The sequence below is a fragment of the Cherax quadricarinatus genome, chromosome 24, assembly GCF_038502225.1.
Source record: "Cherax quadricarinatus isolate ZL_2023a chromosome 24, ASM3850222v1, whole genome shotgun sequence".
Classification (NCBI taxonomy): Eukaryota; Metazoa; Arthropoda; class Malacostraca; order Decapoda; family Parastacidae; genus Cherax; species Cherax quadricarinatus.
Genome location: NC_091315.1, coordinates 21,353,408 through 21,368,351, shown reverse-complemented (window position 1 = coordinate 21,368,351; position 14,944 = coordinate 21,353,408). Strand labels below are relative to the sequence as shown.

General features: G+C 38.9%; 1 protein-coding gene across 1 annotated transcript in view; it reads left to right on the top strand.

Moving 5' to 3' along the window:
• Grip (Glutamate receptor interacting protein) overlaps positions 1-14,944 on the top strand; it is a 113,962-nt gene that overhangs the window by 86,619 nt on the left and 12,399 nt on the right. The window contains exon 16 of the mRNA XM_070088483.1: positions 4,237-4,409. Within this exon, the coding sequence (XP_069944584.1) occupies positions 4,237-4,409 (173 nt within the window). The remainder of the gene's footprint in view (positions 1-4,236; positions 4,410-14,944) is intronic.

The following is a 14,944-nucleotide window of genomic DNA, read 5'->3' as shown; positions in this document are numbered from 1 at the left end:
ACTGTTTTCTGTATGTAACACTATAGTTGTTCTATATAAAATGTATTTTTTGTTAATATTTTTGGGTGTCTGGAACGGCTTAATTGGATTTACATCAATTCTTATCGGAAACATTGTTTTAGTTTTCATACAATTCAGGTTTCGTCAGACTTTCTGGAACAAAGTAATCACGAAACTGAGGTTCCACTGTATGTCCACTCATTGTATGCAACACAGTAACTGCACAAATATTATCATCATTACAACGTTTACAAAACCTGTTGACACAAACCGACAATAAAAAAGTAGTTTGTTACTATTGTTCTATAATATATATATATACACATATATTCACTGGACACATTCCTAGAACTGATACAACTTGTGGAAGGTTGTTGTTGTATGTGAGTGGCCTTTGTTGTGGATGTACTGAGAGCAGCATGGCTGGTGTCACAGTGATGCATTGCACAACCACCACCACCAATTACCCACACTGTGTTCCCCAACAAGCATGGTGTCTTCCCCACCACCCACATAGAAATAAGTCACTTTGACTTTTTTGGGTTATCCTAGGTTGATGGTTGTCTGGGTTTTTAGCACTGTTTCTGGTATCCTGGGCATTGCTTTTGGTCACAAACTCCTCAAAACCATGAAATTCATCTTCACTGACACTTTCATCTGTATTAGAATTATCACTTGGGACGAGGAGAGTCCCAGATTCACCGGGGAGTCAGATATGTATGTCTTACCACTAGGCATGCTGAAAAAAGACTACTGAAATGGCGTTCCCACAATGCAGTATGGGTGCCATGATTTTTTTTTTATACTGCACACACTGACCATGCAAACCCATTCTCTCACATGTAGGCCTACCAGCTTTCTCTGCTAGATTTGAAGCTTCTAGAATTTTGGCGTATTAATACAGCACCAACACTGGCTCGTAAGCCATACCTATACGGCACTGACAGTGAAAGGGTTAAAGCACTCCAGAGCGATTATTATTACTACTACTACCGACATGCCTTGTTCACTGAGTTTAATCACTTCTTAAGCTGCCATGAGAGACATTGAGACTGCAAACACACAGACAAACACACCAGCTAACCCCTTTACTGTGAACTTCTTTTGTACTTCTTCCAATTTCCTCTTGTTTTTCCTCTTTCAAGTGCTGCTGCACTTCTAACTCTACAGTACTAGTCACTGCATTATACCGGGTGAGCGCCCTGGCATGATGCCGTGACAAAAATCAAAGGCCTACCATACAAGGGGGGTCTTTTTTTGTCAGTGCATTATGCCGGATAGCATCCGTTAGCATGACATCACGGCCTGTTGCCACACTCCACAGTGACTCCAGTGCTCACATGGCTGCTGTGGTGAGAGGAAGTGTTGCACTTTTGTCTCTCATTTGACCCATCTTTTGTCCAGTGTTCCCGTTGGTTTTGGGGCTATACATGTTTGATTATGGGTAAAAGGAAGTCTTTAACACCTGCAACTATAGATCAAATCATAGGACTTCACAAAGCTGGGCAACAGACGAAAGAAATTGTGGAAAATGTTGGTATGTGTGAGCATTCAGTGAGGAACTGGGTGCAGCATTTCAAGGCTGGTGGCGGTATTGAGTTTCTGTCTTCCGAACCTCGACCTGGCCCCTCAAAGAAGACATCTGTTCATACCTTAACTGTGTTAAAGAAGCAGTTAGGTGTCTGTAGGAACTGTTAACAGACGTGTGTCAGAACTGGGCTACAGTAGTCACTGCCAAGTTAAGAAACTGATCCTCTCCAAGCCACAGAAGAAACGTAGGCTGAATTATGCAAAGAAATATCTTCACTGGAATCCTCAACAGTGGTCTGAAGTACTTTGGAGTGATGAAGCAACCGTCACCATCACCTGTAACCGTGGGGGACATGTACCGGTCCAGAGGTAGTGACCCGCTAGACCCACGCTACACCTGTGGGACCACCAAATACCCAAACTTGCTCATGGTTTGGGGTGTTTCAGTGCTCAGAGTGTTGGTGAACTCATTGTGTGCTTCTCAAAAACCAGTGTGTGAACCAGTATAATTACATGGAGTTATTGTGTGACAATTTACCCGAGGCATTTGCAAGTGTGGGGCTGCAGTTTTTATGCAGGATGGTACACCATGTCATACTGCCAAATCTGTAGTTCAATGGCTTAAGGACTGTGAACCGAGACTCTTTAATGACTGGCCAAGCAATTCCTCAGACCTAAACCCTATTGAGAATCTCTGGTCAATTGTGAAATGAAGTGTACTGGGCAAGGATATCGGTTCCATCCCGTGGCTTGAGGCCTCTCTACACGAGGCATGGAATAATATACCTCCCCAAACCCTCAAGAGTTTGTGTGAGAGTCTTCTTACACAGCTGAGGGATGTGATTAAGTGTAAAGGATGCAGCACCATGTATTAAAACCTCAGTAAGTGTGCAAATTATATAATCTTGCATGGTATGTGTTTGTGTTTTGGTACGAGTGGGGAAGGGCAGCATAATGCCGTGACTAGTACTTTATCTTATACTATGGGGTGCACAATAAAGTACAAATTTATAGATGAAATATGTAGTCTTGGAGATTGCTTGATTGCTTTTACAATGAACTCCTTTTGTACTTCTTCCATTTTCCTCTTCCAAGTGCTGCTGCACTTCTAATGCTATCTTGCACTATGTTGTGCACAATAAAGTACAAATTTGTACAAATATGTAGTCTTGGAGACTAAAAGCTAGTGTACTGAGTGGCTGTAGGAAGGAGGTCGAGATGCTTTACGCTGAGACGCTGCACTGCCCGTTTCCATGACCCAAGTTCTCGTACAGCATTCGATACCGACTCGTCAGAGAGCCTGTTGTAACTCCAAGTTGTCGGTAAACGAGTACGTCGATAAGTGAGGAGAGGCTGTACTTCCATTGATACCCATTTACTTTAGCTACCTTTAATTATACTTGGGTTTATGCACATTTTTTAATCTCCACATTTTTCATCATTCATATCTTATGCTTATTTCTGTCTTTTCAGCTCTCATATTTTCTGCTTTCTTGATCGTATGTGCTTGCAGAGGTAATACTCATTATTTTTCCACATTTTTGTTTCTGAGTTCAAGTCATTGGAAGATAGGTAAGCTAGCACAATGAATTGCCTGGTAAATTGAATAAAGTATAAATGTTATAATGTATGGAAGTTTTTCTGACATTGTTTGTTTGCCATGGGCATATTTTATTTCGATTATGCATAAATATATTTTTCTAACTTTTACTTTGTTTTTTGTCTAATCTTTTGCTTAACTTGTCTGTGTGACTGGGACATGTATTCAGCAATTGAATTTAAAGATTAAAGAACTCTAGCAATTTCTTCACATACACATATGTTGATGCATGAAAAATGAAGTACGTAATTTTCAAGGCGTAGGAGGGCCAAACGCATATACAACACCCTCTTTTCGGTGTTCCATGTTTTTGTTGACTTTCAGTTTTTTTATTTTTTTATTTTATTTTATAATTTGAACATACATACAGAGGTACATTGTTCATTATGTTCAATACTTTTACTGCTGTTTTGCCATTTTCATACATTTGTGTTAGGAAAGGGCAACTGGCACCATATTTTAAGGTAAGTATTGTATGTACTGTGTAATTTTTTTTTTTATGTCTGGCTGTATTGAGCACTTAATATATCATAGTGTAAACATGTTATCAGGTGTTGTAGAAGCATTTAATTCTGCCAATTCATAAAATATTACTACCTGAACCATTACTTGTAATATACATTTTGTGTGCAATTTCAAGATTGTTACAGAACCTTACTCCGCCTAACTACCTCACATTTGTATTGTCGAAATAAGTTTGTAAAACAGTTAACCACTACTACTTATCTAGTTTTAAGTATAGTTACTATGTACTTATTATCATGTCTAGTTTTAATTAGTTACTATGTATTAGGATTAGTCTGCCCAAAATGCCCTAGCATGATAGTGGCTGTTTTTGTACTTGGCAAATCAAAATTGTAATTACACACTGTAACCTTTACAAAGAAATAAACTTTATCTTATCTATCTTATCATTCGATAATGAAAAAAAACATTTTTCTACCTACCAGAGATTTTCGCTTACCATATAGAAACCTAAAAAACATACAGATGGGCCTCTCCTGTATTTCTCAATTTTATGACTGTTATATTTGTATTTAAGTTTCTAAATTTAAAATTTCATTTTTATGAGCATTTAAATGCAACAAGTATTTCTACTTTAACAGCTGGTGGTGGACAGGTATACCAAGTGACTCTGTTGAAGGATCGTGTATATGAAGATTTTGGCTTTAGTGTTTCTGATGGCCTCTATGAGAAAGGGGTTTATGTCAACAGAATACGAAAAGGTGGACCAGCTGATAGGTCTGGCATACTGAAACCATTTGACAGAATTCTTCAGGTATGTTTGTTTATTCTTTTCTTTTCTCCTCTTTTTTTTTTTATTCATTCATGTCTTTATATTTTTCATATAGACAGTACAGTGGACCCTCGACCAACGATGGCATCGTCTAACGTTAAATCCGACTAGTGATACATTTTAACGCAAAAATTTTGCCTCAACTAGCGCTAAAAAACTCGACCAACACGATTCGTTCCGACTGAGACGCATCCACTTGTGGCCAGTGTTTTCAAGCCAGCCAGCCACCGCGGTCCCATCCAAACATACAATCAGAACATTTCATATTATCACATCGTTTTTAGTGATTGCACCTGCAAAATAAGTCACCATGGGCCCAAAGAAAGCTTCTAGTGCCAACCCTACAGCAAAAAGGGTGATAATTACTATGGATATGAAGAAAGAGATCATTGCTAAGTATGAAAGTGGAGTGCGTGTCTCCGAGCTGGCCAGGTTGTACACAAAACCCCAATCAACCATCGCTACTATTGTGGCCAAGAAAACGGCAATCAAAGAAGCTGTTCTTGCCAAAGGTGCAACTATGTTTTCAAAACTGAGATCGCAAGTGATAGAAGATGTTGAGAGACTGTTTTTGGTGTGGATAAACGAAAAACAGATAGCAGGAGATAGCCTCTCTCAAGCGATCATATGTGAAAAGGCTAGGAAGTTGCATTAGGATTTAATTAGAAAAATGCCAGCAACTAGTGGTGATGTGAGTGAATTTAAGGCCAGCAAAGGTTGGTTTGAGAGATTTAAGAATCGTAGTGGCATACATAGTGTGATAAGGCATGGTGAGGCTGCCAGTTTGGACCAAAAAGCAGCTGAAAAATATGTGCAGGAATTCAAGGAGTACATAGACAGTGAAGAATTGAAACCTGAACAAGTGTTTAATTGTGACACTGACAATGTTGTGAAACACTTTAGGAATGTCATAAAGGAACGGGAGATACAGGCCTCTATGGACAGATATGTTGTGCGACAGAGGTCCAGTGACTCTCAAGCTGGCCCTAGTGGCATTAAAAGAAGGGAAGCAACCCCGGAAAAGGACTTGACACCTCAAGTCCTAATGGAAGGGGATTCCCCTTCTAAACACTAACACCATCCACAGTCTCCCCTCCTCCCATCCCATCAATCATCACCATTTCTTCAATAAAGGTAAGTGTCATGTAATTGTACATGTCTTCTTCAGTTTGTGTGTATTAAAATTAATATTTCACGTGGTAAAATTTTTTTTTTTCAATACTTTTGGGTGTCTTGCACGGATTAATTTGATTTCCATTATTTCTTATGGGAAAATTAACTCGACTAATGATAATTTCGATTAACGATGAGCTCTCAGGAACGGATTAATATCGTTGGTCGAGGGTCCACTGTACTTGTATTTTTCTGTCTTTACTTGCTCTTTTTTGCAACCATCACCAATATTCCTAGTGCTGCTCCTTCAGTTATACACCAGCTGCCTATGAGGTAGTAAGTCATGTGGGTTATTTTTACGAGAATAAGGAATGAATGTGAATTACCTTAACAAGATGGCCCCAGTGAAATATTCAAGGATTTCTTTTTAGACCTGAATACAAAGGATCAAAGAAAGTTCCTGTTTTGTCATACAGTAGGGCCCTGCTTTACGGTGTTTCGCTAATACGGTCATTTCAAATTATGACCAAAACTCGCTATATGACTCCCCCCACCTGACTTTCTAATACGGTCACCACGCCCCACCCGGTTTGTTTACATTCTCTGAGATCCGTAAGCACTAAGTCTCTCCATTAGATCTGGAAATTCCAAAATTTCAAGTGTTTTTAAAAGTTATTTCATATTTTATATATACTCTGATAATTATACTTATGTATACCTGTACCTAAATAAACTTACACACTGTGCTGGTGTGCAGGTACACATTAAAATCAGTAAGAATGTCTTATATCTCGAGATATCATATTAGTAATGATAATAATAATCACCGAGTCTCATTTAAATGTCATATATTATGTTAATATATACATTTTCATTAATCCATCTATGATATTTTTTCAAAATTATATAATAAACATGATGCATAACATATAAAGATGATCAATACACTTCACAGTAGAATAAATAAACATAAATATGAGATGTGGTAGCCAGACGACTTGCACAAATGATGCCATATTAGAAATAATAATAATAACAACAATCACTGAGTCTCATTAAATGTCATATATTACGTTAATATACACATTTTCATTAATCCATCTATGATATTTTTTTCAAAATTATATAATACACATGATACATAACATATAAAGATGATAAATATACCTCACAATAGAATATATAAACATAAATATGAGATGTGGTAGCCAGATAACTTGTACAAGTGATGGCAAGAATAACATTTTCTCTAGTCTGATATAAGAGAAAATGTGTTACTGGGGGTAACTGTAGAAAATTATTCCTTTCATATGTATGTAAGTTTATTCAGGTATACACAAATACAGTTACATAGATTATCATACATAACAGCATATGTGTAGAGAACCTAGGATAACCCAAAAAAGTCAGAGTGACTTATTTCCATTGCCTTCACTCAAAGTGTCATTTCTTCTAAAAATGGTGATACACGAGAATGGGAGTGTTCTTCTTTATTTATTCTACCGTATCAATGTAGAGACAACTTGTACACGATGTAACTTGTACACAAACCAGACGTGTACACTTTGTTTATAAAACTTACGTTCACCTGGTTTGTTTACATAACTCTGCGCCTGTCCTCTCTCATGTATTCATTCTCATTCTCTCTCTCTCTTTCATTTATTCGTTTTATCTCGTTTACTCACCCCTGACCCTACATTAAGACTACAAATATTTTAAGGTAAGTAATGAGTGAACTGTATACAGTAGGGCCCCACTTTATGGCATTTCTCCTTACGGCATTCCGCTAATACGGAGATGTCAAATTATGACCAAAATTTGCTATACGGCAAGCGGTCTTTCAAATACGGTGTGCCCCACCCGGTTTGTTTACATTCTCCATGACCACATCTGTTATGTCAGAAAACTTTCCAAAATTTCAAGTGTTTTAAAGTTACTGCGTATTTTATATGTACTCTGATAATTATACTTATGTGTACCTGTACCTAAATATACTTACACACTGTGCTGGTGTGCAGGTACACATTAAAATCGCTAAGTCTCTCTCTACTTATGACGCCAATACTACGTAATAATAATCACTCTTGGGCACACTAAATGTCTTATTTTACATTAATATAGGCATTTTCATTAATCCATCTATGATATTTTCCTCAAAATTACAGCAGGGCCCCACTTTACGGCGTTTCACTTTACGGCGTTCTGCTAATACGGTCATTTCAAATTATGACCAAAACTCGCTATATGGCTCCCCCCACCTGACTTTCTAATACGGTCACCGCGCCCCACCTTGTTTGTTTACATTCTTCGTGAGCTCGGTAAGCACTAAGTCTCTCCATTTTGTCTGGAAACTCCAAAATTTCAAATGTTTTTAAAAGTTATTTCATATTTTATACTGTATAGTCCTTGTGGCGTAGCGCTTCTTTTTTGATTATAATAATAATCATATTTTATATATATACTCTGATAATTATACTTATGTATACCTGTACTTAAATAAACTTACATACTGTGCTGGCGTGCAGGTACACATTAAAATCAGTACGAGTGTCTTATGTCTCCAGGCGTCATATTAGTAATGATTATAATAATCATCGAGTCTCATTTAAATGTCGTATATTACGTTAAATACACATTTTCATTAATCCATCTATGATATTTTTTCAAAATTATATAATAAACACGATACATAACATTAAGACTACAAATATTTTAAGGTAAGTAATGAGTGAACTGTATATACATTTTATCGCTCTGGGATGCTTAAATGTAATAGAATATTATGTGTAGGTGGGTTGGCCTGGTATGGTAGCCCGGCTGACTACCATACATACCACACTTGATTTCTTACAATAAATACTACTCATCTCACCCTATACAGTGGACCCCCACATACCGTCGGCATCACATAACGTTCAATCCGCATACCGCTCACTTTTATCTCAAAAATTTTGCCTCACATACCGCTCAAAAACCCGCTCACCGCTCTTCGTCCGAGACGCGTCCAATGTGCGCCCTTAGCCAGCCTCACATGTGCCGCCGGTGGCATTGTTTACCAGCCAGTCTCCGCGGTAACATCCAAGCATACAATCGGAACATTTCGTATTATTACAGTGTTTTTGGTGATTTTATCTGCAAAATAAGTGACCATGGGCCCCAAGAAAGCTTCTAGTGCCAACCCTACAGCAATAAGGGTGAGAATTACTATAGAGATGAAGAAAGAGATCATTGATAAGTATGAAAGTGGAGTGCGTGTCGCCGACCTGGCCAGGTTGTACAAGAAACCCAAATCAACCATCGCTACTATTGTGGGCAGCAGAAAGGCAATCAAGGAAGCTGTTCTTGCCAAAGGTTTAACTGTGTTTTCGAAACAGAGATCGCAAGTGATGGAAGATGTTGAGAGACTCTTATTGGTGTGGATAAATGAAAAACAGCTAGCAGGAGATAGCGTCTCTCAAGCGATCATAAGCGAAAAGGCTAGGAAGTTGCATGAGGATTTAATTAAAAAAATGCCTGCAACTAGTGATGATGTGAGTGAATTTAAGGCCAGCAAAGGTTGGTTTGAGAGATTTAAGAAGCGTAGTGGCATACATAGTGTGATAAGGCATGGTGAGGCTGCCAGTTCGGACCACAAAGCAGCTGAAAAATATGTGCAGGAATTCAAGGAGTACATAGACAGTGAAGAACTGAAACCTGAACAAGTGTTTAATTGTGATGAAACAGGCCTGTTTTGGAAGAAAATGCCAAGCAGGACCTACATTACTAAGGAGGAAAAGGCACTCCCAGGACATAAGCCTATGAAAGACAGGCTTACTTTGTTGATGTGTTCCAATGCTAGTGGTGATTCCAAAGTTAAGCTTTTATTAGTGTATCACTCTGAAACTCCCAGACCGTTCAGGCAAAAGAATGTCCTCAAGGAGAATTTGTGTGTGCTGTGGAGGGCAAACAGTAAAGCATGGGTCACTAGGGACTTTTTCTATGACTGGTTACACCATGCATTTGCCCCCAATGTGAAAGATTACCTAACTGAAAAGAAATTAGAACTTAAGTGCCTCCTGGTGTTAGACAATGCCCCTGGTCATCCTACAGACGTGGCAGAGCGACTTTATGGGGACATGAAATTCATTAAGGTGAAGTTTTTGCCTCCTAATACCACTCCTCTCCTGCAGCCCATGGACCAGCAGGTTATTGCAAACTTCAAAAAACTGTACACAAAAGCTCTGTTTGAAAGGTGCTTTGTAGTGACCTCAGAAACTCAACTGACTAAGAGAGTTTTGGAGAGAGCACTTTAATATCCTCAATTGTGTAAACCTTATAGGTAAGGCTTGGGAGGGAGTGACTAAGAAGACCTTGAACTCTGCTTGGAAGAAACTGTGGCCAGAATGTGTAGACAAAAGGGATTTTGAAGGGTTTGAGGCTAACCCTGAGAGGATTATGCCAGTTGAGGAATCCATTGTGGCATTGGGAAAGTCCTTGGGGTTGGAGGTTAGTGGGGAGGATGTGGAAGAGTTGGTGGAGGAGGACAATGAAGAACTAACCACTGATGAGCTGATAGATCAACTTCAACAGCAAGAGGCCAGACCTGAGGAAACTGGTTCGAAGGAGGGGAGAGAGAAATTGAAGAAATTGCCTACTACAAAGATTAAGGAAATCTGTGCAAAGTGGCTTGAAGTGCAAACCTTCATGGATGAAAATCACCCTCACACAGCTATTGCAAGCCGTGCTGGTGATTATTACACTGACAATGTTGTGAAACACTTTAGGGAAGTCATAAAGGAACGAGAGGTACAGGCCACTATGGACAGATATGTTGTGCGAAAGAAGTCCAGTGACTCTGAAGCTGGTCCTAGTGGCATTAAAAGAAGAAGGGAAGTAACCCCAGAAAAGGACTCGACACCTCAAGTCTTAATGGAAGGGGATTCCCCTTCTAAACACTAACACTCTCTCTCCCCTCCCATCAATCATCACCAGATCTTCAATAAAAGTAAGTGTCATGTAATTGTGCATGCCTTTTTCAGTTTGTATTAAAATTAACATTTCATGTGGTAAAATTTTTTTTTTCATACTTTTGGGTGTCTTGCACGGATTAATTTGATTTCCATTATTTCTTATGGGGAAAATTCATTCGCATACCGATCATTTCGCATAACAATGAGCCCTCTTGCACGGATTAAAGTCGCTATGCGGGGGTCCACTGTATTTTAAGGTAAGTAATGAGTGAACTGTATATACATTTTATCGCTCTGGGATGCTTAAATATCATAGAATTGTATGTGTGGGTGGGGTGGCCTGGTATGGTAGCCTGGCTGACTACCATACATACCACACTTGATTTCTTACAATAAATACTACTTGTCTCACCCTAGATTAAGACTATAAATATTTTAAGGTAAGTAATGAGTGCACTATGTGTGTATTGTACTTTTTTATTGTTTTTTGATGCCTGGTTCCATTGCTAACTTAATATATGTTAGTGTAAACTTGTTATCTAGTGTTTGTATGCATTTGTAAGTGGAAAAAAAGGGTGTTCCTCTTTACGGCGGTTTCCGCTTTACGGCGGTAGCCTGGAACCTAACCAGCTGTATAATTGGGGCCCTCCTGTATATATGAAACCCGTTACATAGCATATAAGCATAATACATACACTCAGAATAAAAACTGATGTAAATATGAGATTTGTTTACAAAGCAGCTGTGTAGGGAGTGTCGGAAGAATTACGTTTTCTCTAGTCAAACTGGGGGATAACTGTAGAAAAAATATTCTTTTCGTATGCCTTCACTCTATATATAGCAATTCACTACCCTTGTGGGTTTAGTGCTTTTTATTATGATAATAATAATAATAATATCCTCTGGCCAGAAGGACATTATGTTTTCTCTGTTCAGCCATCAGAGAAAATGTGTATGAATCTGCGTTTGGCCCAGCCACTCCCCCACTCCGCTTTTGTTTACAATTTTTGGCATGAATTATTCATTACTTCTCCCTTCATTTATGATGGCATCTAAAGGTAGTTGTTAGAAACGATTAAATTCAGTGAACAAGGTATGTCGATGTTAATAATATGGCTCTGGGCCACAGTGTAGGTAGCCAGTAGGTGTAGCCCAGGCGGGCTACACCTACTGGCTACCTACACTGACTTCCTACAAATAAATACTTCTCACCTCTCTTCCTATATTAAGACTACACATATTTTAAGGTAAATAATGAGTGTACTGTATGTGTATTTTAACTCTGGGATGTTTTAAATATCGTATATTAAGTATGAGATGGGGAGCCAGGGCTACCTACACCTGGGCTACTTGCACCTGACTTCCTACAAATAAGTACTACTCACCTCTCTCCCTACATTAAGATTACAAATACTTTAAGATAAGTAATGAATGTACTGTGAATGTATTTTACTTTGTGTTTTTAATGCCTAGTTCTATTACTAACTTAATATAATTTAGTGTAAACTTGTTGTCTGGCATTTATATGCATTTATAAATGGAAAAAAATGGCGTTCTGCCTACCGGCGATGTCTGCTTTCCAGCAACAGCCTGGAACCTAACCGGCCGTATAAGTGGGGCCCTACTGTATGCATTTCATCTCTCTGGGATGATTAAATATCATAGAATATATGTGTGGGTGGGGTGGGCTGGTATGGTAGCCTGGCTGACTACCATACATACCACACTTGATTTCTTACAATAAATACTACTCATCTCACCCTAGATTAAGACTACAAATATTTTAAGGTAAGTAATGAGTGCACTATGTGTGTATTGTAATTTTTTATTGTTTTTTGATGCCAAGTTCTATTGCTAACTTAATATATTTTAGTGTAAACGTGTTATCTAGTATATGTATGCATTTATAAGGGGAAAAAAAGGATTTTCCGCTTTACGGCGGTAGCCTGGAACCTAACCTGCCGTATAAGTGGGGCCCTACTGTATTTCCATGGTAGTTTGTGAACAGGCTAAAATGAACAAACACAAGCTCACCACTATTATTTTATTTATCAACACATCAGCTGTTTCCCACCAAGGCAGGGTAGCCCAAAAAAGAAAAACTTTCATCATTCAGTCCATCACTGTCTTGTCAGAGACATGCTTACACAACAGTTACAAAATGCAGCATTAACACCTCTCCTTCAGAGTGCAGTTATTGTACTTCCCATCTCCAGGACTCAGGTCCAGCCTGCCAGTTTTCCTGAATCTTTTCATAAATGTTGCTGTGTTCACACTCCAACAGCATGTCAAAGTCTTAAAAACCATTTGTCTCCATTCGCTACTAACATGCTCACGCATGCTTGCTAGAAGTCCAAGCCCCACGCACACAAAACCTCCTTTACCTTCCTCCCTCCAACCTTTCCTAGGCCAACCCCTACCCTGCCTTCCCTCCACTACAGATTTATACACTAAGTCATTCTATTTCATTCCATCCTCTCTGCATGTCCCAACCACCTCAAGAAGCCCTCCTCAGCCCTCTGGATAATAATTTTGGTAATCCTGCACCTCCTTCTAATCTCCAAACTATGGATTCAAGTCTTAAAAACCATTTGTCTCCATTCGCTACTAACATGCTCACGCATGCTTGCTAGAAGTCCAAGCCCCACGCACACAAAACCTCCTTTACCTTCCTCCCTCCAACCTTTCCTAGGCCAACCCCTACCCTGCCTTCCCTCCACTACAGATTTATACACTAAGTCATTCTATTTCATTCCATCCTCTCTGCATGTCCCAACCACCTCAAGAAGCCCTCCTCAGCCCTCTGGATAATAATTTTGGTAATCCTGCACCTCCTTCTAATCTCCAAACTATGGATTCTCTGCATTATATTCATGCCACACATTGCTGTCAGACATGACATCTCCACTGCCTCCAGCCTTCTCCTGGTTCCAACATTCACCACCCATGCTTCACACCCATATAAGAGCATTGGTATAACTATACTCTCATACATTCCCCTCTTTGCTTCCATGGATAATTTTTGTCTCCACAGACTCCTCAGTGCACCCCTCACTTTTTTCCCCTTGTCAGTTCTATGATTCACCTCATCATTCGTAGGCCCATCTGTTAATACGTCCACTCCCAAATATCTGAAAATGTTCACCTCCTCCATACGCTCTCCCTCCAATCTTTCGTTACCTAATTTTTTTGTTATCCTCATTACCCTACTTTTTTCTGTACAGCCTCCTCTCACTTAATAATGGAGTTCTGTTCCTACGACCACATTGGTAAATGAATTTGTCGCTAAGTGAGGAGCATACTATAATGGTAGTGGGTTTCTGTCAACCATCTTTGATGTTGTTTTGACCCTTTCACTGTCAGTGTCGTATAGGTACGGCTTACGAGTCAGTGTTGGTGATGTATTAGTACACCAAAATTCTAGTGGCTTCAAATCTAGTGGGAGAAAGCTGGTAGACCTACATGTGAGAGAATGGGTCTGTGTGGTCAGTGTAGCAATATAAAAAAAAAAAATTGGGGAGCCAGTGCATTGTGGGAGTCCCATTTCAGTAGGCCTTGTTTACCATGCTTTGTGGTAAGAAATACCTCACTCCCGGCAAATTGGGGCTCTTCTCTTCCCAAGTGATAGTTCTAACACAGATGGAAAGTGTCAGTGAAGATGAATTTCATGGTTTTGAGGAGTCTGTGACCAAAAGAAATGCCCAGGATACCAGACAAGTGACTTATTTCCACATGGGTGGTGGGGAAGACAGCATGCTTGTTGGGGAAGATGGTATGGGTAATCGGTAGTGGTGGTTGTGTAATGTGTCATGTGACACCAGCCATGCCACTCTCAGTACATCCACAATAAAGGCTACCTTCAACCACCCACACACAACCTTGCACAAGATGTAGCAGTTCTAGGAACGTGTCCAGTGACTATATGTGTATATTATAGAACAATAGTAATAAGCAACTTTTTTTATTGTTGGTTTGTGTAAACAGGTTTTGTAAACAATGTAATGTTGATAATATTTTTGCGGTTATAGTGTTGCATACAACGAGCGGATATATATATACATTACACATTATATTGGTCTCACAGGCGACAAAAGTTACTTGAAAAAATAAAAGAAAAAATAGAATAAAAGTAAAAATAATATTACTGATTGAGCGACAGTTGCCCTAAGCAGTTCACTTTGTCAACTTCACGCCTCTGTATCTTGGTAAGTACTCGTAGCAAAATTTTTTTTAAAAGCCTCAGAAAAATATTCTTAAGGTTTTGGCAAGAATTTTTTTTTTTTTTTTTTTAAATATTTTTTGACACTGAGAGCAAGTTTGTGACCAGGGGTCTCGACAGTGAAAAGATTAATGTCGCCTTTGCACCATTTATAAAATTTCTGGTACAGTATATTTTTAAATGTTTATACAGCAGTGTACTCTATACTGTAATAAACAGATAAGAGGAAATCAGCT